This window comes from Nicotiana attenuata, chromosome 7 (genome assembly GCF_001879085.1).
Source record: "Nicotiana attenuata strain UT chromosome 7, NIATTr2, whole genome shotgun sequence".
NCBI lineage: Eukaryota > Viridiplantae > Streptophyta > Magnoliopsida > Solanales > Solanaceae > Nicotiana > Nicotiana attenuata.
Window position 1 is genome coordinate 51,750,935 of NC_031995.1, and position 27,786 is coordinate 51,778,720.

The window sequence follows — 27,786 nt, forward strand, 5'->3', positions numbered from 1 at the left end:
TGAAAAATACGAAAACCCGTACTGATTGTTGAGATTCACTTGAACCATTATCATCGAAAATAAGATAAATTCGCTGCTTGTCTATTCTGAAAAAAAAAACTTTCACTACAGAACTCAAAAAACTGATACATTGCATCTTCTTTCTTTTTTAAGACTATTGAATATGGTGCATCTTCCAGCAATCCTTGAATGAGGACACTAGGACCAGTTATTTCTAAAGTACATAAAGGATTACATGAGGCAATATGTATTTATGTTATTACAGTTGGTGCAGAACGGCCAGTGAATTCCTGCATCTTTGACAGCTTAATAGCAACCTCGACCTATTACCAGACAGTTGATTCAGGAAAAACCCAAAAAAAAAAGAGGGAAGGGAGAAAACGCCGTTAACTTACCAATGGAGCAAGTGCTTCCTGAGAATCTCTTCCGATCTTAGATGGATCCTTCTCGTACTGCTCGATATACACACGTATGGTAGCGCCTTCTGAGCCAGTTCCAGAGAGACGGAAAACCTTGCACAGCACCAGAAGTTAGTCAGAAATCCTTCAAAGTAATTATCGTACAAAGAGGGAGGGGGAGACGTATTCGGAAGAAAGGAATAAAGGGATTACAAAATGTGTTGCATTTCTTATTTATCTGTTAGATAATTCTTTTATAACACACGAATGGGACCTCCATCTACAATTATTAATATATGACAAATACATTTAACTTTCTAAAGTCTCAAACTTCTCTATGCATAAGAACTGCACAACCTTCATTGATACCAAGTGTTCTCTAAAGTACTTAAGCTATGGGGAGGGTGGGTGATGTCCTACCAATCGTGAGCCATCTTCAAACAGATACCGGATACCCTGATGTTTTGAGATGGAACTATCAACTGGGTCCTTGTACTCGAATTCATCACCATGAACAACATTTGAAACATCTGAATGTATTCCCTTTATTATTCTGTATTACAAAAAGCCGAAGGTTAGAAGAAATATTTAACAATGAAAGCACACACCATCACAACATAACTATGCCTCAAAACAAACTAGTAGGACCAGCTGCATGAATCCTTAATATCTAACAGAAAAAGCAAGTCTCCTCCCAAAATACTCTATAACGAATCCCATATGACCTTAGACCGGTATCCTGTCCGTTTGGACCAGTTTCATCCCAAATGTCACGTCCTTACTCTTAAACTAATCGTACGTGCGGTACTAGACAACTTTCTCACGATCTTGCACAACTCGTGCATGATCTTGCTATGCCAAATCAACCTAAAATATCACACTCAAGATCGCTAAGGGAATGTTACATAAGAAAGACAAGAGAAATTTGCCAAATGAAGCTTTGTATTATAGAGAACTTGATTGTTTTGCTTGAAGAGTTACGAATGAATGCCCCCTATTTATACTAGTCACCTAGGGGCTAGTGTGTAAATAATAATTGTTCCACAAATACTTTCATATTTACAAATAAGTACACCCTCTAGAATTTTCTAGATGACAAGAACATTCCAAGGCTTTCCAAAAGATTCTTCCTACCAAATCCATAAATATCTAGAGTTTTCCCAAGAAAACTCTCCATAGTTCTATTAGTTCTAGAATGTTCCATTAAGTGCCAGTCTCTAACTTATGTAACCCTTACACATGGCAAGTATATGTGGCAAATAGATCCTATGTCGCAAGATAGACATGGTGGGTCATCACACTCGCCCCCACCCAATTGTGTGCCGCCCTCGGTACAAAGCATCAACACATACGCGCACACCTCGCCTTGGCGCCGCCGGAGATCTTTGTCCATTAGCCATGATGCTCTATGGAGCGGTTCGCCTTCCCATGTCACAAGGTACATGTCACCTTTCTTTTTGCCCCGTTTGTACTTTGGACGACTAGCAATGATGGCCTCGATCCTATGCCCATCGGATGCCTCTCCTTGCTCTTGGCCTGAATCTTCCCATGACTCGAACCATTCTAGCAGCTTCTCAAGCATCGGGTCCATGCTTCCACACCCTATTTGGCTGCCCTCCGTGGTCCTAGCCTTGCTAGCAAACTTGACCCCTCTGCTTGGTGAATCGTCTAAGTCCTTTAGCGTGCCATCACTGAAAGTGTTGAAAGAGATGTTGCTTCAATTTAGTAATACAATCCTGATCATTGCCGGCATTAACAATATCGTCAACATAGACCACCAGATAAATACAGAGACTTGAAGCAGAATGCCGATAAAACACAGAGTGATCAGCTTCACAATGAGTCATGCCAAACTACTGGACAACTACGTTGAACTTACCAAACCAGACTCGAGGAGACTGCTTTAGACCATAAAGTGACCACCAAAAGCGATATACAAGGCCACTAGACTCCCCAAGCAACAAAATCAGGTGGTTGCTCCATATAAACTTCATTCTCAAGGTCACCATGAAAAAAAGCATTCTTAATGTCCAGCTAATAGAGAGGCTAATGGCGAACAACAGCCATAAATAGAGCCCAAATATCACTGTAGTCGAGCCCAAATTTCTGAGAATATACTTTGGCAACAAGCTGAGACTTAAGTTGATCAACCTGGCCATCCGGACCAACTTTGACCACATAAACCCAACGATAACCAACAGTAGATTTACGCTGAAGGAAGAGGAACAAGCTCCCAAGTACCACTCGTATGTAAGGCAGACATCTCGTTGATCATAGCATGTCGTCATCCTGGATGAGACAATGCTTCACCTGTAGACTTAGGAATGGAAACAAAGGACAAAGAAGATATAAAAGCATAATGGGCTAATGACAGACGATGATAACTTAAACCGACATAATGGAGATTAGGATTAAGTGTGGTCTGTATACCTCTCTGAAATGAAATCGGTGTACTAGGAAGAGTCAAGTCAGCAGTAGGAGCAGGGTCAGGTGCAGGACGTGAATCGACTGGGTATGATGCTGGGCGTGGACGACGATGATAAGTCGAGAGTGGTGTTCCTGTGGCTGGGGATCTAGGAGAGCAATACTCGACTCCTCAACAGTTGGAATGGGTAAGACTTCTGTGGCTGGCTGAAGGTGAAGGGGGAGCTATAACAAACTCCTCAAAGGTCGGTCTTGACCTCAGATATATCAAGATGGTCAGAAGAGGTAAAGAAAGGTTTAGACTCAAAAAATATGACGTCAGCTAACATAAGATACCTACGAAGATCAGGTGAGTAACAACGATATCCCTTCTGAACACGAGAATCACCAAGGAAGACACACTTGAGAGCACGAGGAGCAACCTTATCTTTCCCGGGGGCTAAGTTAGGAACGTAACATGTGATCCCAAAAACACGAGAGGGAAGAGAGTACAAGGGTAACTGGGGAAACAATATTGGATACGGAATCTTATTCTGGATGGGAGATAAAAGCATCCGATCAATCAAATAACAAGCCGTGAGAACTGCATCGGCCCAAAAACGCAACGGAATACGAGATTCAATCAGAAGTGTGTGAGCAGTCTCAAGGACGTGCCTATTCTTTCTATTTGAAACCCCATTTTGCTAAGGGGTATAAGGACAAGACGTCTGATGAATAATTCCACGAGAGGTTATAAACTGCTGAAACTAAGAGGATAATTATTCTAAGGCATTATCACTGCGAAAACTGTGAATAGAAAAACCAAATTGATTTTTAATTTCAGCACAAAAATTCTGAAATATCGAAAATAACTCAGAACGATCTTTCATTAAGAAAAACCAAGTACATCTTGAATAATCATCAATGAAACTAATAAACTAACGAATCCAAGGTTGAACTGACTCTAGTAGGACCCCATATACAAAAATGAACTAAAGAGAAAACAGACTCTGCATGACTCTCAACACTACGCGGAAAGAAGGCTCGGGTATGTTTCCCAAGCTAACACGACTCACAATCTAATGTAGATAAACTAGACAAACTAGGCACCATCTTTTGAAGCTTGAATAAACTCAGATGTCTTAAACGTCTGTGAATTAGGTCGGGAGGATCTGTAGACATGTTGTGGAGGGATTGAATGAGTTAAGATAGTAAAGGCCTTCTGATTCACGCCCTGTACCAAACGTCTATCCCATACTACGGTCCTACATAATAAAAGAATCATCAATAAAAAAATATACCACTATAGAGGGCACGAGTCAAACGATTAATAGATGCGAGACTAAAAGCACATTCAGGGACATAAAGAACGGAATCTAGAGTGACACAAGATAGTGGATTAGCTTGTCCAGCTCTTTTTCCTTTAGTTTGAAACACATTCGCTAAAGTAACAGTGGGAAAAGACAATGAATACACAATATTTGACAAAAGTGATTTACTACCAGAGATATGATCAGAAGCGCTTGGGTCCATGACCCATGGTCCAAGAGTACTAGACTGGGAAACACAAGCAAAAGAAGTACCAGAAACAGAAATATCAGTCTAAGCAATCGAGGCTACTTGTGGAGATGTCTGCTTACTTGCTCGATACTGAAGGAACTAATTATATTGCCCTTCAGGTAAAGAAAATCCTTGGTTATTTGTAGTCTCGGTCTGAGCAACATAAGCATTTTTGGGTGATCGACCATGTAAAGAATAACACACTTCACAAGTGTGTCCATGTTTATGACAATAAGAACACTTGGGTCTAGATATTCCAAAACGACCTTCTCCTCGTCTATTCTCTATAGTTTGAGATGCCCGATTTTCCACTGTTGGGATGAGAGAATAGATGAGTCAAGGGTCTGTGATGAGATCACTGGGTGACTTGGTGCTGCAGCAAAGGAAAGTAATCGAGAGAATAATTCATCGACGGTAAGGACAGTTGGACTAGCAAAAATCTGGTCACGTACTGAATCAAGATCATTAGGAAGTCCAACGAGTGTAAAAACTAGAAACATCTTTTGTCGTTGCTCTTGTTGCTTTTCAATTCTAGCAGAAACTAGCATCAACTTCTCAAATTGTTCCATGACTGCATGTACTTGTCCCAAGTAAGTAGACACATTCAATTCTTGTTTCTTCAAGCTTGTCATTCCCGATATCACATCATAGAAACGAGATATGTCATTAGTGTATAAAGTACGAGCCTTTTCCAAAACTAAATAACATGCCTGGAATTGACGAACAAAGGCATCAACTTAGAATCAATAGATCACTACAAGATACTACATAACTGAGCATCGATCTTTCCCCACTGTGCTTCGGCCTTTTCATCTCCCTCACTAGCCTTTATGTTTAAATGATCTTGAACACCTTGACCTTTACACCACAACTCCACAGACGAAACCCAAGATAAATAATTTGAACTCCCAAGTAGGGGTTCAGAAGTAATCATCAAGGTTGAATTTCCAACTCCACTATTTTTGGAACCAAAAGAAACAAGTCCGAGAGACATGGTTAGATTGAAGAGAGGGCTAGCAAAATATCAGCAAATAAAAGAAGAGTAAGCCAAAATCTGGATACTCTTGCCAATAAATTCGGAATTTGGAATTTTTTGTCGGAAAATAAGGAAATCATTAGATTTTGGTGAAACTTGGATGGGTAGGCTCGGAAAAGCCTCGCGAACAACCTGTCTCAAAGAAAAAAATTGAAATCTGGCCGAAAAAAGGCCACATACGCCGGTGCGTGGAGTAGATCTCGCCGAAATTACTGACTTCTGATGCGCGCGTGAGGGCCGTGAAGGATCGGTTGCCGGAGATCGTTTCTTGGGTTTGGTCGCGGAAGACTTAGGGATCGTGTGGTGGTGTTGGCTTTCGCACAACACCTACAGAGACTGATCTGACGTAAACCAGCCTAGAAAGTTGCCGGAATTTGATGTACGGCAACTATCCAACTTTTGTTTCTAATGTGTCTCACTCACGCTTTGATACCATGTGAGAAATAATACACCGAAAAATTATATTATTGATATACTTTGACTATGATACAAGTACCCTATTTATAACAATACACAATACCTACACTACTCCTACTCCATATAGGGCTATGCTTATTTACATAACTAACTAACTAACAGCATACATTTAAAATGTCATTTAAGACAATTTTCCTCCTATCATATAGCAAATTATTGCATAAAGGACCACTTCATTTATACTAAACCGATCAAAACAAACGAAAATCCACAAGACACAAAAGCGCAGCTGAAATTTGTTTTGACCTGTTTTGATGAGTTATTTGACAAGTAATATGGTTAATAATAAATGTGCAAGAACAAAGGAAATATGCATAGGTATCAACCTCGAGCAGTGATATATCTTACAACTAGAATTTACCAAATTAGGATGCCACATTCTTCTAATCATAAAAGGAGGCATCCAATGTTATAACATGCTAAGTTGCTTGAACATGGGTGGGGGTGTCCGACACGGATGCGGATCTAGAGGTCGGATCCTTCGAGATGTAAATTCTAAGATTCGGGGACAGATCCTAGTACGGATACGTGTCCGGGAGTTCAGCTAAAAATAATTTAAAAAATATAAAAATACCTTTAAATTATGAGAAATTATGTGGAATATTTACGTATAGCTGGATTTCTTTTTTTATTCTCAAGTTGTAGATAATTAAATGATTGATTTCCTAGATATGGTGCTATTTTCTTCAAATGTACCCGAGTTCTGGTTTTGATTTCCGGAATCAAATTCTATCTCGTCTCGAATTGTTTTGTCTGTCGTGGTCAAAGTACCCAAAATTGTTTGACAAAATCCGCTATGGATCCCACACCCACACCCATACTAGTGTCGTGTCTACAAGGGTACGACACCTAAACTGCCATGTCGGAGCAACTTAGATAACATAATGTTTCTCTAGGTTTCCTTTAAGACATTTAATTATCACAAACAAAACTAACTTTACATGTAGATCAGCTGATACAACGAGGTATTAAATTAAAGAATAAAACCTAGCTCTTTACCATTCACCAAAGGAGCAATGTAAAAGACAGCGGAAAAACCACCAGAGTGTGCCAAGCTCACTAACCAATCAACACATATAAGGAAGTTCAATAAAGAACGCAAAGACCCAGATACCTAAGAAAGGGACCATTAAAGAAGAGACCTCTAAAAGGGAAAGAAAAAACCAGGACAAAACTTAAGAGCAACTTAGATAACATAATGCTTCTCTAGGTTTCCTTTAAGACATTTAACTATCACAAACTAAACTAACTTTACATGTAGATCAGCTGACACAACGAGGTATTAAATTAAAGAATAAAACCTAACTCTTTAGTATTCACCAAAGGAGCAATGTAAAAGACAGCGGAAAAACCACCAGAGTGTGCCAAGCTCACTAACCAATCAACACATATAAGGAAGTTCAATAAAGAACGCAAAGACCCAGATACCTTAGAAAGGGACCATTAAAGAAGAGACCTCTAAAAGGGAAAGAAAAAACCAGGACAAAACTTAACAAAGATGCTTACTTCGCTAGAACCTTTTTCCCAGCTAGAAACAAGAAACTAAGCAACTGTCACACACAGGACCAGAAATTCTTCTTTTGTGGTATATGCACCATGAATTTGAAAGAATCATTCTCTATAAACGCCCATTATGACAAGAGAGATGGAAAATATTTTGAATACACAAAGATTTGATTCCATCACCACAATGAAGAACCAGGTGATTCAGAAGAGGTAAAAGTTGCTGCAAGTTTTAGACTGCAGCCAAATAACAAGGCTTTGGCTTTAAAGAAGATTTCAGACTTTAGACACTATACGAATTCATGAAACACATCCAGAAGATGTCGATTCTGGTGTCTAAGATCCTCTTATTTTCAAATTCACTCTCCTTCTAAAGAAGGCTTTCATTCTCTTGGAAGGAATCATGATAAGAAAGCGACAAGAATTACTGAGTAATGACCTGATTTGCTCTCCTTTCAGCCTACCTAATAGAATTGACATAATTTGGTTCTCCATTCAGCCTATTTACAGGATACATTGTAGAAGTAATAACTGAGTCAGAGAACAATAATAAAAGTTGAAACGGAAACTATTTCACTAGTGGTCTTCATTGTTGTTGTCCGTTCTCTCTCTTGCAGAACCATAGTTCTGAGATGCCATAAGTAACTGCTTAATGCTAAAACATGTCATTGACTTGTAGTACTAATTTAAAACTATGTTGTAATACCATGCAAAGAAGACCTACTAACCAATGCTTACGCTGGTTATACCTGGATTTGCGTCATGCAAGAGATGGTAAACCAAAGCAGAATACCCCAAAAATAAAAGAAATAAAACATGTGAAACATGCGACAAACAGCAAATATCAATGCCGTGTTTGAGAAATGTTTCATCTTCCAGAGAGAAATTGACATAAAAAGAGTAGAGTACTTGTTCACTTCATCGAGGGAGGATTGCAGCTTGACCAAATGAGCCATTAGCTCCTTTGCTCCAGCCGCATCGACATTCTGGAATAAATAATACAAATAGAGTAACAGGAGTCATGATAAACATATACAGAAGAACTCATTTAACGTTGAATAAGAAGCAAGATTCTACAGATACCTCATAATCATATCGAGTGTAATAGTGGCGTCCATAGGTTGCCCAGTGTAGGCGAACTATGTCTTCAACACTCACAAGCTTTTCTCCCCCAAGGTTGTCCTTATTCTTATTGGCAAGAATAGAGAGCCAAGCCAAAACTGCCCATATCCCATCTTTCTCTCGAATATGGTCTGAACCTATGAAGACATAACGAAAGATATTTAAGTACTTTTATGTGTCTGATTAGAATATTATGTAGCTTAGCCCTATCAGTTAAATGTTTGAAACTCAAAAAAGCTAACCAGTTCCAAAACTTTCTTCTCCACAAATTGAACACATTCCAGCATCCATCAAGTTACCAAAAAATTTCCAACCAGTGGGTACCTAAATAAGCAAAACATTTTAAGCATGCAGGTAAAGACAGAAAAAGAGAACACTAAGAACTTCTGCATCCGTCAGTACCCACCCCCCCCACCCCCCACCCCACCCCCAAAACACCAAATCACCCTACCCTAAAACAGAAGAAAGAAAATGAAATGAATGTTATCTCAGTAATATAGTACCTCATAAAATTTCAGGTTCAGACTTTTAGCTACAACATCCAGAGCAGCCGATGTGGGCATACTCCTGCAGAAAGGTTATGATTACATGAAATCAAACCAGATAGTTAATGACTTCCCCAAAAGATAAAACAGTTGTGCTCATATACGATACTTTTGCTAAGCACTATTTACAGCCAAGCAACAGCCACTTTAAAAACATAAATAGAAACAACAACAATAATAAGAAATAAGAAAAGGTTGACTAGCTTGATTATAGGAAACTCATTTTTAAGAGATTTGATTGTTGACAATCTTGATTGTAGAAGATTTGATTCTATTCTGGGTGATTTTATTCTAATTGATTTATATAATAGCTATAATTGATTTCCTTTCCTAAATTAGCCATAGGAACCTCCGTATAAGTATTGCTGCTCATTGGAATGTAAAGATACACAGAAATACAAGAAGCTTCATTTTTCTTCTTGAAATTCTCATGGTATCAGAGTCATTACTATCTTTTTGAGGTGAGTTATCTTTTCGCAGCACTAGGGTTCTGTTTTATCAAAGAGGACGAGTTTTCTCTCTCTTGGTGGCTATCCGCAACACAAACTTCTTCTGAGTTCCGGCGTGGCAACTACTTTTCCAGCAAAATCTATAGCTTTCCGAATTTTTTCGGGAAAAGTTTTCCGGATCTCGGGTCGCAAGCGATTCCGACCCTTCCCATCCAAAGTTCTGGAGATTCCGACCCGACAGAATTTTTCCGGTGCGTTTTTTCGACAAAATCAAGCAGATCCAATCTCTGGAAGGTTATTTCTGTATTTCTGAATAGGCAAAATACATAGTTTACCCATCGATCTTGTACCCAAATCCCTCTTACACACCTGTTCACTACGAGGATAATATTACATGCTCAAACCTTTTAAAAGTGTGTCAATAACACCACTTTAACTACGTGGCACCTGCATGTTCTTCACATAACACGGGCGCGTAATGCTAAGAATTTCATGTCAGAAAGTTTATAAAGAATCCACGTGTCTAATTTTTAAGTTTTTTTTTTTTTTTTACTTTTTACGCCAATTAACAAATTTAAAAAAATAAAAAATAACCCCTCCCACTCTTGTCTTCTTCCCCGTCCCAACCCCCCACCTCGCGTCTTCTTCCTAGTTCCAAACCTCTCAATCTGCATTATATTCTCTAGATGCCCTTACCCCTTCGTCTCCCCTCCCCACCCCCCCAGGTTTCGTCTCCCCTCCCCTTATTTCTTCTTCTTCCCCGATTCAACCTTCTCCTATTCCATTTTCTTTTGGTTTCTCAAGATTCGAAATTTCTCCGAAAATTATTTGGTGGTAGTTATGCCAGTGAGAAGGGCACAATTGCAGAAGAAACTAAGTTTTCAATTTCTTGTTTTGGAATTTTGTTGACAAAGTGGTCTTTGTGGTTCTTTCTATCGTGCCAAATAAAGAACTGAATTTTTTCCTTTTCGTTATTTTCTTCTGGCTCACCATTATTGAGTTTTGTGAAAAAAGAAGAGATAATACCAAAATGAAGGGTTGGTCGGAGATGGGGTTTCAGGCGAAATTCCGGCCAGCGAAGTTTTTTTGGATATGTTATTTGTTGTGTATCTATTTGGTTGTTACAACTAGTATTTTTGTGGTAACTATGGCAGATATTTTCTTTACAAAGAAGAAGGGTTTGCAATGGTTGAGAAGGTGGTGCAGTGGTGGGGAAGGTGGTGCACTGATTGTTGGATTTTTTATTTGAGTGAGTCAGATCTTTAAAAGGGTTGGGTGATTAAAAGAGTCCTTTTAATTTGGAGACGCGCGTGTGATACACAGCATAGACTATTACTTGGACTGGTCAAAAGTGGTGTGTTATTGACACACTTTTAAAAGATTGAGTGTGTAATATTTTCCCCGTGTTGAACACGTGTGTAAGAGGGATTTGGGTACAAGGTCGATGGGTAAATTATGTATTTTGCCTTCTGAATATGCCTATTCGATTTTTTTATCAGTAAAGATTATTACTTGTTCAATGGGTGATACAAAAATAAATAATAATTCTTTGCCTCAAATTAGTGTTGTTAAATTGGATGGGGCTGGTACATATCTTGCTTGGTCAAGATCTTGTCAACTTTTTATTAAGTCTCGAAAGTTGCTTGGTTATATTAATGTAAAAAAACACGTATTGTGACTGACCCAAACTATAGTCAATGAGATTCTAATAATTCCCTTATTATGACATGGCTTTTGAACACTATGCCCCTTAAATCTCTAAGCAATATTTATTGCTTGATACAGCTGCAAAGATCTAGAATTCCGCTTGGCGCACTTACTCTCGCAAGGGAACCAGATCTGTGAGATTTGAAATAAAATCCATGCCACTAACCAAGGTAAGTTCACTATCACTAATTATTATTTCAAGTTAAGTGGGTTATGGCAGGAGATTGACTACTATCAGAACCTCCAAGCAAAGTGTATAGATGATGCAATTATCTTTCAGTAATTGGTTGAAAAGGAAAGAGTATAATTTTCTGGCTGGTTTGAACCAAGAATATGATCAAATTAGGGTTCAAGTTCTCAGTAAAGTTCATTTTCCTTCTCTTGAGGATACATACTCTAATGTTTAACAAGAAAAGAGCCGATGAGGGGCCATGCTTTATTCAGCACCAATGGAGAAATCCGGGTTAACTGTGTCTCATGAGCAACCAAGGGCAATCACTTATGATAAAGATCACATGCATTGTGATTATAGTGGAAAGCCAAGGCACACAAAAGAGGCATGGAAACTACATGGTAGACCAACTAGAGGTCTTGGAGGAAAGCGTGCAAGTCCATCAGAGTCATGCTAATATTGCAGAAAATGTGGAAACATCCAGAGATGCAGGAGAACCTGTCTACGGACGAAGTTCAACATCTTCGCCGTCTCCTGAAAAAACTTGACCATTATAATGTTGCCAGTTCCAATTATTGCCTTTAATGCTCACCCTAATTCTTGGATTATTGATTCTGGTGAGAATAGACACATGACAAGCTCTTAAAGGCTTTCAAAATTACTCTCCTAGTTTCGAAGGGAATTATGTCAAAATAGACAATGGCTCCCTAACTCATGTCTCTGGAATAGGTTATGTTGTCTGTACTCCTGATATTATATTATCATCCGTTCTCCATGTATCTGAGTTTCTTATTAACCTGCTATTTGTCAGTGCCATGACCAAAAAACTAAACTGTAACATTGAGTTCTTCCCTGATCGTTGTGTTTTTTCAGGATCTTCCAACAAGGAAGATAATTAGCAGTGGTAGATTGCATGATGACTTATATTGGAATGATGGACCTCAAGACTTTGGTCAAGCCTCTTTTGGAGGAAATAAGGATGTCGACCAAAAATTAATACAGTGGCATATACAGTTTGGGTATCCATCATTTTTTGCTTTGAAGAAGTTATATCCTAGTTTGTTTTCTAGAACTGAGTTTGAATTTTTGTTTTGTGATACTTGTGAATTTGCCAAGCATACTAGAAACTCTTATCCTTTGAGTGATAATAAAAATACAACTCATTTTTGGATTATTCATTCTGATGTATGGAGAACTCAAATATCCAGAAGATGAAAGTAGCAGAGATGAGGATGTTGAGGTAGATGTGCAGGCACACTAGGATGGATAAGATTAGGAATGATGATATTCGGGAGAAGGTGGACGTGGCTCCCATTGATAACAAGATGCGGGAAGCGAGCTCAGATGGTTCGGGCACGTTCAGAGGAGAAGCCTAGATGCTCCGGTAAGAAGGTGTGAGCGACTGGCTTTGGAGGGCATGAGAAGAGGTAGAGGGCGGCCTAAGAAGTATTAGGGAGAGGTGATCAAGCAGGACATAGCGAGGCTTCAAATTTTCGAGGACATGGCCCTTGATAGGAAGCTGTGGAGGTCGAGTATTAGGGTTGTAGGTTAGGAGATAGTTGAGTCTTGCCTTAGTTCGTACCTTTGTGGGGCTAGTTTGGTAGGGTTGCAGTTCTCCTTATCACGGGCTCCTGTGGAGCGTCGACGCCTCCCAAGATCATGTGGATAACATGTTGTGGCTCGTTCGTTTCGTTCTTCTTGGCCGCCTCTCTTTCCCGGAACTGATTTTTGGCCCGGTCGCTTAAGAATTCTCTGAGGTGACCTTTATTGAGTAGCCTGGCTACTTCCTTATGAGATAGGGATACAGGTTATGAGACTGATAAGCGCATTAGTCAACATTCGAGGACGAATGTTCCAAAGGGGGGAATGATGTTACACCCCATATTTTCGTACGTAAGAGTACGACATAAGTCAATTAATGTAAGCTCAGAAATGGAATCATCTTTGAAAAGTTTACAAAGTTAGTTCATCATGTTAACGTGGAGGTTACAAATTTTTAAGATCATTAATACCAAGTAGCAAGAGGGTTTGAAGGCTTAGAAGCTAAACGAATTGAAGAAAATAAGTTTCGTCGAAAATCGACAAGTTTGGAATGTTATAACATATTGTTTTGGGGTGAGACTAGGGTGATTAACATGATGAGGAGGTTAATTTATGATTTATTGTAGTCGTATGATAGTCCTGTGTTATGTTTTTAAGTCAAACGAGTTATGGAACAAAAGTTAGCAAAGATCATCACAAGTTGCATTTATAATGTGCTGAAATTTAGGTCAAATGTAGATGCACTTTTCTCCAAATATACTTGGAATCATGGGGTGTTCTACCTACCAAATTTAAGATCTACGAGTCTAGTTTCTAACGCATTAAACCGTTCATCAATACGACATCGGAGTAGAGAGATATTCGCGTTTTCGCGAGACCGCGCAAGCAGCTCCCAATGGGACCCACTTAGGCGGTGGTCGACCTACTTCACTTTATAAACGATTTGGACGCCTATTTTTCACTTATATTAAACTCAACTTCGTCTCCAAACTTCTCCCAACCCTTCTAAACAGATTCCACAAGGGTTTGAAGTGATTCCAAAGTGATTACACCATATTTCAACATCAAAACTTAGTTCTAGTGAAGAACAACACCTCTTTGAGGTTGTGTTGTCATTGAGGATTGTTGTGGGCTGTATTTGGATGAAATTCCAAGTTTTTGTTGCTGTCTAAGGTGAGTATAACAGCCTACTAATTGTGCTTAAGCTTGCTTGTATGTTGGTTAAGTTGTTAGGATGATAAACTACAAGATAGTACTTGGATTAGCTTAAGTCACTTCTATGGTGTTGTATTGCTATTGAGGGTTGTTGTGAGCTGAATATAACTTAGATTTCGACTTGAAGTTACTATAGGAGTTGTGTGTATTGTGTTCTTGCATGTGCTTAAGGTTATCTTGATGTTGATTAAGTTAAATGGATGGAGTAGACATGAACTAGTGAATAAAGCTACTAATTGAAGATAGTTGGAGTTGAGGATTGTTTCCTTTGTTATAAATATATGGTATAAGGATGGAATCATTGATGAATGACTTCATTATCATGTTAATGATACTGTTAAATTAATGTAAGAAGTCTATAAGGGGTGATATGGGTTATACGGATTCCAATCGGAGCTTGCCGCTCGTCGTGAAGTAGTTGTGACTTGTTGTTGTTATATGGTGTCTTGTTATTGATATTTATAGGTTGCTGGACTTCCCTGGCTGTTGTTGTTGGTATATGGCATTGGAGGAGGCCCTTGTTACAAGGGAGATGCTGCCCGAATTTACGTAGACGAACTACTAGCTTAAGTTACAGACTTAGCCTTTGTTCAACACTGATTTTGAATCTCCTTATGCTATGATAGATCGAGTTGACTTGTTTGAATAGTTGCTTGGAAGGTATTAAGGACTCAACATGTTTAAGGTATGTTAAGGCTCTCCCTTCATTCTTTTGGCATGATCTATAGTGAAACGAACGAAAACGATGCGCTATTTCATAATGAATCTACTCCTAGCAACTAAGGTTGTCCATGTTATTCTTTCCTTACAAAGTTATTCCAAGAAAGCATATATGATCCTTGAGTCCTAGTGAAGTTCATATTGATGGTATGATGTCCATAATGTTAACCGATGGTGCAATGACCTTATGTCACTCCAAAAGGTTTAGAACGTGATTCCATGAGTCCAGCATGCATTATATATGTATCTACTTTACTCTACCGAGCCGTGCTATAGTCGGCCGGGTATGGCACCTATTGTACAACCACTGATCAGTTGGGTTTACCGAGCTCCACGTGGCTTGGTACGATTCTACCGAGCCTTATGATGGCCGGGTACATTTTTACCGAGTCCTCTTTGAGGCCGGGTATGATATGATGATGATGTTGCCCACAGAGGCGTATGTTTTTTAAAGTTTATGTATATATATGTATTATGCATTTCATGTCAGTAGCTCCCCAGAGGCACTCAGATGTTACAGGTTGTATCTCCTCTATCTCTCTTTACATTACTGTTCTGGTTTATGCTTTCCTGTCTTACATACTCGGTAATTTATTCGTACTGACGTCCCCTTTTGCCTGGGGACGCTGCGTTTCATGCCCGCAGGTCCCGATAGACAGATTGACATTCCTCCTAGTAGGCTATCAGCTCAATGAAGGTGTTGGTGTACTCCACTTGCTCCGGAGTTGCCTATTTGGTCAGTATGCTTTGGATATGTATTGATTGGTATGGCGGGGCCCTGTCCCGACCTTTATGATTTTATGTACTCTTAGAGGCTTGTAGACAGATGTCAGGTGTATGGATACTTGTATGGCCTTGTCGGCCTATGTTTTGAGTTTACAAATGGTCATGTCGGCCTTATAGGCCCGTATGTCACATGTATAAGTTTGTATATCATGTTAGGTCATCATACGTTAAGTATTCCCTTATGTTTTATTCTTGTTATCTCATGAAGGGTTTTCTAGCTCATTTACCCATGATAGTATGATAAGAAAGATATGTTATGTTGGTACTCGGTTAAGTAAGGCACCGGGTGCCCGTCGCGGCCCTTCGGTTTGGGTCGTGACATTGTCATTATTATGTATGGTGACCTACTCAAACAGTTTCTTTGTCTGGTAGTCGATGATTTATTACTTTTATTGATTGTTGCACTAGGATAACTTGGATATATTTTTTAAAGGCCAAAAGTGAAATTCTCTCCTACTTTTAGTCGTTTCATAAGATGATTTGTAATCAATTTGAGACTAACCTAAAAACCTTAAGAACTGATAATGGCACAAATACATGGATAAAAAATTTGGTGCTTATTTGGACTCCTACAAGATAATCCACCAAACAAGTTGTCCTTGTAATAGTGTACAAAATGGGGTTGCTGAAAAGAAGAATAGGCATTTGTTAGAAGTGACAAGATCACTCATGCTTACCATGAAATGAATCCACCAAAACCTTATTGAGGGATGTCAATCTAGCAACTGCATATCTTATCAACAGAATGCCACTTAAAACCCTCAATTTTCAGAGTCTTCGGGAAGATTGAAAGGCTAAAAATGACTATGTTGTTCCTCCAAGGTGTTAGGGTGTCCACTTTGTTCACACTAGAAACTTTGGGACGTTTGATCCTAGAGCTCTTAAATGTGTTTTTATCGGGTATTCTCCAACACGGAAAGGGTACATACGCTATCATCCTCCCTCTAGGAGATCCTTTGTCAGAATGGATGTTATCTTTCGAGAATCTGAGCCCTATTTCAGTGTTACACTATCACCTCCTTAGGGAGAGCTATAAGGAGGAAGACCTAATTTGATAACTTACACAAGGAGAAATAGAGCAGAAGAAGTCATCACACAATCTACTGAAGCCGAATCCTCTTCTGCCGATCCCTCTTTTACTGGTGAGTAATCAACATTTCCTAATGAGTTAAATTTTCCTATTGCTCACAAAAAAAAAACACAAAAAAAAAAGAGTCAGATCTTACACCACTAAAGACCCTTTATCCAGTTTTTTCTCCTATAATTCTTTTTCATTGTCCTATACAGCCTTTGCCTTGTCTATTTCTTCTGTGTCAGTTCCCCAGAATTGGAGGGAAGCTTTTGCATATCCTAAATGTAAGCAAGCTATGATTGAAGAATGAAGGCATTGTCAAAAAATAGCACTTGGGGGCTTGTCACATCAACCCCCAATAAGAAGTTGGTTGGCTACAAATGGGTCTTCACTATGAAACACAAAACTGATGGCTCGATTGAAAGATTCAAAGCAAGATTGATGGCTAAGGGATTCACTCAAACTTATGGTGTGTACTATTAAGAAACATTTGGCCCAGTTGCTAAAATGAACACTATTTAATTATTTTATCTTGTGCAACCAATCTTGATTGGGACTTACCACGGTTTGATGTGAAGAATGCTTTTCTTCATGGAGACTTGGAAGAAGAAGTGTATATGGAGATTCCTCCTGGATTTGATACTGAACAGAGTCAAGGAAGGGTGTGCAAACTAAAGAAAGCCTTGTACGGATTGAAGCAATCCCCAGAAGCTTGGTTTGACAGATTCTGCAAAGCAATGATCTCCTTTGGTTACCAACAAATCAATGTCGATCATACTCTCTCCATAAGACATCAAAGCGGAAAAGTCACTCTTCTCATAGTTTATGTTGATAATATAGTAATGATAGGAGATGACAAAAAGGAGATTGTTCAATTGAAGAAGCTGTTGGTGCAGTAATTCGAGATCAAGGATCTCAAAAAATTATAGTACTTCTTGGGAGTTGAGGTTGCCAGATCGAAAAAGGGAATTTTTATTTCTCAAAGAAAGTATGATTTGGATCTCTTGAAAGAAACCGGTATGACAGGATGCAACCAACAGAATCGCCTATTGAAAGCAATCACAAGTTACAAATAAGAGTTGGAGTGTGTAGATAAGGAGAGATATCAGAGGTTGGTTAGAACTCACTTATCTCTCCCACACTAGGCCAGATATAGTTTACTCAGACAGCTTGGTAAGTTAGTTTATGCATGATCCTAAAGATTCTCATATGCAAGTTGTCTTTCACATTTTGCGGTATCTAAAGTCTGCTCCAGGAAAAGGTCTTCTTTCTCCAAACATGGTCACCTCTGGGTAGAAGCTTATACAGATGCAAATTGGGCTGGATCTCTAGATGATAGAAGATCTACATCCAGTTACTTCTACGAGCTCGTAGAAGGGAATGGTTACGTGGAGAAGCAAGAATCAAAGTGTAGTTGCTAGATCAAGTGCCGAGGCAAAATATAGAGCTATGGCCCAGGGTGTTTGTGAACTTTTGTGGTAACAAAAGCTACTAGAAGAGTTGAAATTGTCTGAAAAAGGAAAAATTTCCTTGTATTGTGATAACATGGCTGCAATCAGCATACCTCATAATCCTGTTTAACATGACCAAACGAAACATGTTGAAATTTATCAACACTTCATTACAGGTAGTGTCTTGACTTTGCTTCATGTATCATAGAGAAACAGCTAGCTACTGTGTTTACGAAAAGTCTTAACAAACGAATCTTCCATACTTTGATTTGCATGTTGGGCGTCTGTGACATCTTTGCACCAACTTGAGGGGAGTGTTGACTAGCTTGATTGTAGGAAACTTAATTTTAGAAGATCTGATTGTTGACTAGCTTCATTGTAGGAAACTTAATTTTAAGAGATTTGATTCTACTATAGGATTGTGAGAAGGCACGGGAGAAAATATGATATATTGATGTTGTGTATTTAATACAATACAAGAGGTCCTTATTTATAGCTAAACTATGTGAGTGAATACCACTCCTCTTCCAATGTGGGACAACTACACTATATACATAGCAGCTAAACTAACACTCCCCCTCAAGCCAGTGCATACACATCATATGTACCGAGCTTGTTACATATATAATCAATACGAGGACCAGTGAGGGACTTGGTGAAAATATCTGCAAGTTGATCATTCGACCTCACAAACTTTGTAGTAATCTCTCCTGAAAGTATCTTCTCTCTGACCAAGTGACAATCAATCTCAATGTGTTTAGTTCTCTCATGGAACACCGGATTTGATGCAATATGAAGGGCAGCTTGATTATCGCACACAAGTTCCATTCGACTGATTTCACCAAGTTTCAATTCCTTGAGCAATTGTTTGGTCCAGACTAGCTCACATGTTGCCATAGTATTGCTCGACATTTTGCTTCTGCACTAGACCGAGCAACCATATTTTGTTTCTTGCTCTTCCAAGACACCAAATTGCCTTCTACTAAAACACAATATCCAGACGTAGAACGTCTATCACAAAGTGATCCTGCCCAATCAGCATCTGAGTATCCAACGATCTGCTCATGACCTCGATCCTCAAACAGTAACCCTTTGCCTGGAGCCGATTTTATATACCGAATAATGCGAACAACTGCATCCAATGACTATCACAGGGAGAATTCATGAACTAACTTACAACACTCACAGGATAAGATATGTCAGGTCTAGTCACTGTGAGGTAATTTAATTTACCAACCAGCCGCCTATAGCTTGCAGAATCGCTAAGCGGCTCCCCCTGTCCTGGCAGAAGTTTAGAATTCGAATCCATCGGAGTATCAACAGGTCTGCAACCTATCATCCCTGTCTTCTCGAGAATGCCTAGAGCATATTTTCTTTGAGAAATAACAATACTTGAGCTAAACTGAGCAACCTCAATACCTAAAAAGTACTTCAATCTTCCTAGATCCTTAGTTTGGAAATGTTGGAAGAGATGCTACTTCAGATTGGTAATACCATCCTAATCATGGCCAGTAATAACAATATCGTCAACATACACTACCAGATAAATACAGACTTGAAGCAGAGTGCCGATAAAACACAGAGTGATCAGCTTCACTACGAGTCATGCCGAACTCTTGGATAACCGTGTTGAACTTACCAAACCAGGCTCGAGAAGATTGCTTTAGACCATAAAGTGACCGACGCAAGCGACATACAAGGCCACGAGACTCCCCCTGAGCAACAAAACCAGGTGGTTGCTCCATATAAACCTCATCCTCAAGATCACCGTGAAGAAAGGCATTTTTAATGTCCAGCTGATAGAGGGGCTAATGACGAACCACAACCATGGATAGAAAAAGGCGGACTGATGCCACTTTAGGCACAGGAGAGAAGGTATCACTGTAATCGAGCCCAAATATCTGAGTATATCCTTTGGCGACAAGACAGGCCTTAAGTCGATCAATCTGGCCATTGGGACCAACTTTGACTGCATAAACCCAACGACAACCAACAGTAGATTTACCTGAAGGAAGAGGAACAAGCTCCCAAGTACCACTTGTATGTAAAGCAGACATCTCGTCACTCATAGCTTGTCGCCATCCTGGATGAGACAACGCTTCACCTGTAGACTTAGGGATGGAAATTGAGGACAAAAAAGATATAAAAGCATAATGGGAGATGAAGGCATCCTATTAATTAAATAACAAGCCGTAAGAACTGCATCGCCCCAAAAACGCAACAGAACACAAGATTCAATTAGAAGTGTGTGAGCAGTCTCAATAAGGTGCCTATTCTTTCTCTCTGCAACCCCATTTTGCTGAGGGGTATAAGGACAAGAAGTCTGATGAATAATTCCATGAGAAGTCATAAACTGCTGAAACTGAGAAGATACATATTCTAAGGCATTATCACTGTGAAAAATGCGAATAGAGACACCAAATTGATTTTTGATTTCAGCACAAAAATTCTGGAATATAGAGAATAACTCAGAACGATCTTACATTAAGAAAAGCCAAGTATATCTTGAGTAATCATCAATGAAACTAACAAAATAACGAAATCCCAAGGTTGAACTGACTCTACTAGGACCCATATATCAGAATGAATGAAGGAGAAAACAAACTCTGCATAACTCTCAACACTACGCGGAAAGGAAGCTCGGGTATGTTTCCCAAGCTGACACGACTCACAATCTAATGTAGACAAACTGGATAAACTAGGCACCATCTTCTGAAGTTTGGATAAACTTGGATGTCCTAAACGTCTGTGGATTAGGTCTGGAGGATATGTAACTAAACATGTTATGGAAGGACTGAGTGAGTTAAGGTAGTAAAGGCCTTCTGATTCACGTCCTGTACCAATTGTTGTCCCGTATTGCGGTCCTACATAATAAAAGAATCATTAGTAAAATATATACCACAATGGAGGGCACGAGTCAAACGACTAACAGATGCAAGACTAAAAGGACAGTCAGGGACAAAAAGAACGGAATCTAGGGTAATAGAAGACAAGGGGTTAGCTTGTCCAACTCCTTGTGCCTTAGTTTGACATCCATTGGCTAAAGTAACAGTGGGAAGAGAATGTGAATATACGATATTCGACAAAAGTGATTTATTACCAGAGATGTGATTAGAAGCGCCTGAGTCCATGACTCATGGTCCAAGAGTACTAGACTGGGAAACACAAGCAAAAGAATTACCAGCAACAGAAGTATCAATTTGGGCAACTGAGGCTACTTGTGGAGATGTCTGCTTACTTGCTCGGTACTGCAGGAGCTCGTTATATTCTTCTTTAGATACAGAAAAATTACGTATAGTCTCGGTCTAAGCAACATAAGTATTTTTGGGTGGACGACCATGTAAGGAATAGCACATTTCACGAATGTGTCCAAGTTTGTAACAATAAGAACACTTGGGTCTAGATCTCCCAAAACAACCTCCTCCTCGTCTGTTCTCCATAGTTTGGGATGCCCGAACATCCACTGTCTGCGATGCGAGAACAGGGGAATCAAGTATCTATGAAGAGATCACTAGGTGACGTGGTGCTGCAGCAAGGGAGTAATCGAGAGAATAATTCATCAACTGTGGGAACAGTCGAACTAGCCAAAATCTGGTCTCGTACTGAATCAAGATCATTAGGAAGTCCCGCGAGTGTAAGAACTAGAAACATCTTTTGTCGCTGCTCTTGTTGTTTTGTCACTCTAGCAGAAACTGGAATTAATGTCTCAAATTCCTCCATGACTGCTTGTACTTGACCCAAGTAAGTAGACATATCTAAGTCTTGCTTCTTTAAGTTTGTCATCCGTGATATCACATCATAGAAGCGAGATATGTCATTTGTGTATAAGGTACGAGCCTTTGCCCAAACCAAATAACATGTCTGGAATGGACAAAATAAAGGCATCAACTTGGAATCAATAGAATGCTACAAGATGCTACATAGCTAAGCATCAATCTTTGCCCAAAGCGCGATCGCCTTTTCATCTCCTTCGCTAGACTGTTTGATTAGATGATCTTGAACACCTTGACCTTTACACCACAACTCTAGAGATGAAGCCCAAGCTAGCTAAGTAGTTTGAACCTCCCATTAAAGGTTCCGAAGTAATCATAACACTAGAGCTTCCAGAACTCATGTTTTTAGACCCAAAAGCAGACATCGTTGCAAATTATTACCAAATTAGAGAAATAATCAAATGTAATCCACTGAAACAGAGTAAGGGACAGTGAAACAGAACAAGAAAAATTCTGTAGCACCAAATAGTACTATAGCTGCCGGAAAATTTCAAAGTGGTCGGAATGAAATAAAAACAGCAGGGGTAGGATCGGAATTACCAGGCGACCCAGCTATTCTGAATGAAGTTTTTGAAAAAATGGCCGGAAGTTACTGTACGCGCCGGCGCGTGAGCTTCTGGTGGCGCGTGGGGGCGTGTGAGGAGGCTACTGCCGGAGAGTTTTACTGGGGTTTGGTCGTCGGACAGTGACTACTCTTATGGTAGTGTTGAATTTTGCACAACACTAATCGAGACGAAGCAGACACAAAACAGATCTAAAAGTCGCTGGAAAAAGACTTCCGGTGATTGATTTCTCTTCCCGGAATCGCTGGAATTTATGCACAGCGATAAATCTCTCATGATTGCTCTGATACCATGTGAGAAGGCACGGGAGAAAATATGATATATTGATGTTGTGTATTTAATACAATACAGGAGGTCCTTATTTATAGCTAAACTATGTGAGAGAATACCACTCCTCTTCCAATGTGGGACAACTACACTATATACATAGCAGCTAAACTAACAAGGATATTCTAATTGATTTGTATAATAGCTGTAATTGATTTCCTTCCTAAATTAGCCATAGGAACCTCTGTATAAGTACTACTTCTCATTGAAATGTAAAGATACACAAAAATAAAAGAAGCTTCATTCTTCTTGAAATCTTCAATAACAATAGCAACAAAAATGATGACAATGATGATGACATCGTCGTAATAGAAAGTAAAGATCCATAGGATGGTAAACCTGGCAACTCCTTTTAAACCTCCAGAAAAATAAGGTATGGCTTCAACAGCATTGGCAGCTATGATAGCAACAGAATCAGACGGAGTCACGAAGAATCTGACCGAAAAGAACAAGGGAAAACAAAAATTTTAAAAGATAAAATTCCAAGCAAGGAGTTAAGTTCAACAAATAAAAACAAAAGGAAGTTACCTTTTCCCAAGAATCATGTTACGGTCTGCATCTCCATCAGCAGCTGCCCCAAATTCTGGTGGATTGGGTTCAGAATGTGATTTAGACAATCCCATTCGTGCAACTAACTCCTTTGCATAGGTCAGATTAGGATCTGGATGTCCTCCACCAAAGTCCTCCTGATTCAATTAGTTATACAGAAAAATGACAGAATTATAACTTTTTTCTTTAAATCTCTTCCTATTACATTGCGAAAGGGGGAGGAAAAGGATCCAGTGAGAATCAAACCCACACCCATTATGGTGATCCCCTGTACATCTAGAATATAAGGATTGATGGTAGAAATAGTTGTTAAGAGGAAAACATAGAGATAACATATCATTGAGAAGAAGAATCACAATGCAGGGAAAAGGAAATGACCTTAGGAACACAGTTCAGTAGAGAGCTTTCTTTTCCACCAAGCTCCTCCACGAAGATGCGTTTAGCATAATATCCAGCAACACCATGAAGTGCGTCATAACTATGGTATATAAAGATGTTAGTACCCAGCAGATACATTTAACAGGAATAGGTAACTTATGAGATGATATGCTGCAACATTGCATCACAAGGTCTCTACACGCATACCAGAAACCAAATTTTGGAGAAGAGAGCAACTTCTGGATTGATGGGAAGTCAAATATTGACCTGGAAATAGAAGCGACAGATCAAGTTTTGAATCAGAAGTGCAACCATTAAGAATACCTGGATCACAGGCAATTTTACAAGAATAAGATATTACTCTATCAAATAAATGATGATGATGATAAGGTGAGTTCTGGCAATCACAAAACAACTGCTTCCCGTATAATTAAAAAATTGAAGATGCACGCATCAACCCGTAGTTCCATCATGCACCTTAATACTATGGAAGGGAACTACACATTCAGCAACATCGATGGCTGCTCTAAATTATCGTTTGAACTTGACATGAACATATTTGACATACATCCGAACTAAAAGAAGACAGACACATATTGAATGATATGCCCAAAAGAAAAAATAATAGAGAGGGTGGGGGGTTAATTCATACTTCATCAGTTTCACATAATCAATAGTTGAATCGAAGACATCAACATCAAATTTCCCATCTGGGCCCTCAAAGCTTGAAACGCCAGTTTTAGAGATGTCCACCTCAATTCAAATAGGGCATTGTCAGAAGAGTACCTTGATCAATCAAAATAAGTACTTAAATGCACATTTAAATATAATAGTTAAAGAGTAGATTCTACATCAGGCAGGCCCTCTGCAATCAAATACTCCTTTATTGTCGTAGTGTTCTCATAGATCTTATTAGTAACACCTTCTGGCGCAGGTCCACCATTTTCCATGTTGTACTTAACTCCAAAATCCTATAAGTGAAAACATGGAAAGAACCTTGAACCATCAGTCAAAGCTGGTAATAGTTATCATCAAGTTATTCAAGAAACTGCAATAGGAGAATTTACAATTAATTTGCAAACAATGGTTCTGCATCTTCCCACGTTTCTCTCTTTCCCCCTTCAGAATAAACATGTTTAGATAGCATGTACCAAGTTGCATGCATCCACTTACAGTTGAAGCAACACTTTGTGTGATTCCTTCCTCCCACCCCCACCCCCAACAAAATCCCTGGCATGAAAGACAAATGGGTCTCCAAAAAGCAAAAAGAGAAGATACAACTTCCTCTTTGAAAGACAAAACACTGTAACATAAGGATTGGAAATTACTCGAACTATAAAGCTATTTAAGACTGCAGAGACTGATTTAACGATTAGACTCAATCGGCAATAGTTTTTACCAATAGAGAAAGACACTCAGTGACTCAAAATCCATGTTAAATATATATTAAAGCATATCCATGTGAAGACCTCTGAAGCAAAATAATAAAACATATGAAGGCTGACCGAAAATGAGTTTTCTGTAATTAACAACGGCACTTTGAATTCTGACAAAACGGGAATTACATGCAATGATTATTATACCCCAAAAGAAAAAAAGAAAAAAGGGACTACAAGCAAGTTATAGCAGGAGCAAAATTTGATGCCACAAGCTTCAAATTGAAACGAGAATGCAAAACATCCTTTACAATTGTCTATATTATGGGCTCCTAGAAAGACCATGAAGCTAGTCAGATACTTCGATCGACACCTTTTTACATTTGATAATGTGAAAACAAAGATGAAGTACAAATACTTTAGAATCGAAGAAATATCCATAAAGAAAATATTGCTGGTAGCTACCTCGTGAGGGCCACCTGGGTTGTGACTTGCTGTCAATATAAATGCCCCATTAGCTTTAGACCCCTGTGTTCAGGATCAGGCATTAACAAATCGTGGAATGATGTAAGGGCTACATACATTTAAGTCAAAAAATCTGATGTAGCTTTTAGCGGCAGAGGGCTTACATCAGCCCCGACTCTATCGCGAACAACAGCTGATACAGCAGGAGTGGACATAAGTCCATGTTGACCAACCCAAACACGTCTTACTCCATTTGCTGCAGCCATTTTTGTAATGATCTGTAATGAAGCAGATATAGGCATGTTAAGTTGTCAACAGCTCTTCACAAAAACCACCCTACACTCATCAGTACTCCAAATTTAATTATTGTGCTAGCGAAATATGGGGTCTCCATAAAAAACATGAAATGAGAAACTGTGTTTCAGTTTCAGAATGTACTATAAGGAGAGGAAATTATTAAAAAATTCAGTATATTAATTATGAAGAAGATATAACAGTCAAAACCAAAGAATTCCTTTGAAAATTTTTTGATAAAATTCTACCTGGATAGCATCCTTGGAGAAGTAGCGGCCATCACCAGAAACAACAAGTGTGGCACCTTTAGAGATGAAAAAAATGAAATTACCAAGAAGGGGACTAACTAGAGTAGCATGTATCTAATCTCCCACGCCATATAAACCTTTAAAGAAATTCATGAAAAAGATTAGGATATCGAATTTCGTACCTTTGACTTTGTCAGATCCAAGAGCATTGAATGTTGCCTGAACAAAGTTTTGCAAGTAATGAGGTTGTGTGAACACCTTCACCTGAAACAGTTCATGCAGCTTCATGTTAGACTCAACAATTCAAAGCAATTTGAATACAAGAGAAATGGTAGTCGCTAAGCGCTTATGTCACACAATTGTTAATTCTGTACAAGTTAGGACATAATCATGAGAAGTTAACAAGATAAAACAGAATTTTGACCATTTTATCTAGATCGCTTTTAATATTTAATACGTAAATATATTCATTTCTCTGTGTTGACACGAGCACAAACAATACTAATTTGCTGAAAAAGGAATCTAAAGAAGAAGAGGCTAGACTAGAAACATACTTTATGTCTGTCTCCAAATATTTTTTTACCAATCATATATTTGAAACGGCCAAGAAGCCTACTTGAATCTTGATTATTGCTTGTACCTTGTAAAAACTTTGAAATTGGATAAAAATCATATACTGATTGATTCGCAATATAGAAAGCATGAAGAGAGAGTCGGTATTCAAATTTAAACAGCTTAAGATAATCATATACAAACACACACAGACACACACACAAATAAAAAGGGCAAGCATGAAGCTTTAAAATAATTAAGTTATATTCAGTGGTATCAACTAGATGAAACGTATGTCAATTGTATTAGCATGTACAGTACATAAACTCTGCTGAAAAAACAAAGAAACTTAAAAAATTAAACAATTTTGCATCAAACAACAAAATTATCAGATTCATCCACAGAGTTCACATCATTCCACATATACAGATCCCATTAGCTAATGTACACATAACCCTTAGATTTATTGCTGCTGATCGACAGTCGTAAGATTTGCAGAAAGATCAGTAATATCAGAAATATAAGCAATGAAACAAAAGGCATTCAATACAACAGATCGAATTCAGCACCTGCACTGAAAATCTTTGGAACAAAAAATTGAACAACAACAATGTCAGTGATTCAGCAAAAATAGAAGGAGATCAACGTGAATCCTACAGGAATGCGGCAAAAGAACGAAGTCTTAAAAACGTCAGTTGCATTGCTTTGTCTGTTCTATTTATTTTTATTCAATTACCTTCTTCCGGAGACCAGAAGTTCCAGGTTTCTGGCCATCAAATGGCGTCGTCCCGACGCGAGTAACCTTGAACGCCACCATTTCTTACGTTTTCTTCTTACAGTATGTAAATCAATCAATCGATCAAATCAATCAGCTACTGTTTAAAACTAATCAGCAAAAAATAAAACAGAGAATTCAGAAGCATAAAAAGGAATCGAGTTTATGCGTAACTCAATAAAAGATGACCAGAGAAGAGTGAGCGAGAGAGTAATGCTTACATAAAGCTAAAGACGGGAGGGAAAATGAGAGGAGGACGCGTGTGCTTCCGTCTGTTTCGAGTTTGGAAAAAGGAAGTGACTGTGTCCAATTATTACTAGTACTAGTA

At 38.8% G+C, this 27,786-nt stretch overlaps 1 protein-coding gene across 3 annotated transcripts; it reads right to left on the minus strand.

Annotated features, from left to right (window-relative positions):
* LOC109229085 (phosphoglucomutase, cytoplasmic-like) lies at positions 1 to 27,786 on the minus strand. 3 transcript variants are annotated; one of them, XM_019394402.1, is made up of 20 exons: positions 27,680 to 27,786; positions 27,420 to 27,568; positions 26,686 to 26,781; positions 26,314 to 26,395; positions 26,132 to 26,187; positions 25,754 to 25,867; positions 25,590 to 25,652; positions 24,600 to 24,719; positions 24,401 to 24,501; positions 23,956 to 24,015; positions 23,749 to 23,848; positions 23,350 to 23,507; positions 23,161 to 23,256; positions 9,003 to 9,066; positions 8,742 to 8,823; positions 8,461 to 8,636; positions 8,287 to 8,363; positions 819 to 951; positions 396 to 512; positions 1 to 323 (listed from the first exon to the last, which is right to left on the minus strand). In XM_019394402.1, exons 2-20 carry the CDS (start codon positions 27,498 to 27,500, stop codon positions 252 to 254), a joined length of 1,848 nt encoding a protein of 615 aa, XP_019249947.1. In that variant the 5' UTR covers positions 27,501 to 27,568; positions 27,680 to 27,786; the 3' UTR covers positions 1 to 251. The 3 variants fall into 3 exon arrangements, with proteins under 3 accessions (XP_019249947.1, XP_019249949.1, XP_019249948.1); XM_019394404.1 differs by lacking the exon at positions 26,686 to 26,781; XM_019394403.1 differs by lacking the exon at positions 27,680 to 27,786 and having other exon boundaries at positions 27,420 to 27,661.

Excerpts from the sequence above, each read along its gene's own strand:
- LOC109229085 (XM_019394402.1), bottom strand. The coding sequence starts at position 27,500 with ATGGTGGCGTTCAAGGTTACTCGCGTCGGGACGACGCCATTTGATGGC. Across the intron at positions 26,396-26,685 it reads TATTTGGAGACAGACATAAA|GTGAAGGTGTTCACACAACC; the intron begins GTATGTTTCTAG and ends GAACTGTTTCAG. Across the intron at positions 513-818 it reads TTGAAGATGGCTCACGATTG|GTTTTCCGTCTCTCTGGAAC; the intron begins GTAGGACATCAC and ends GTGCTGTGCAAG.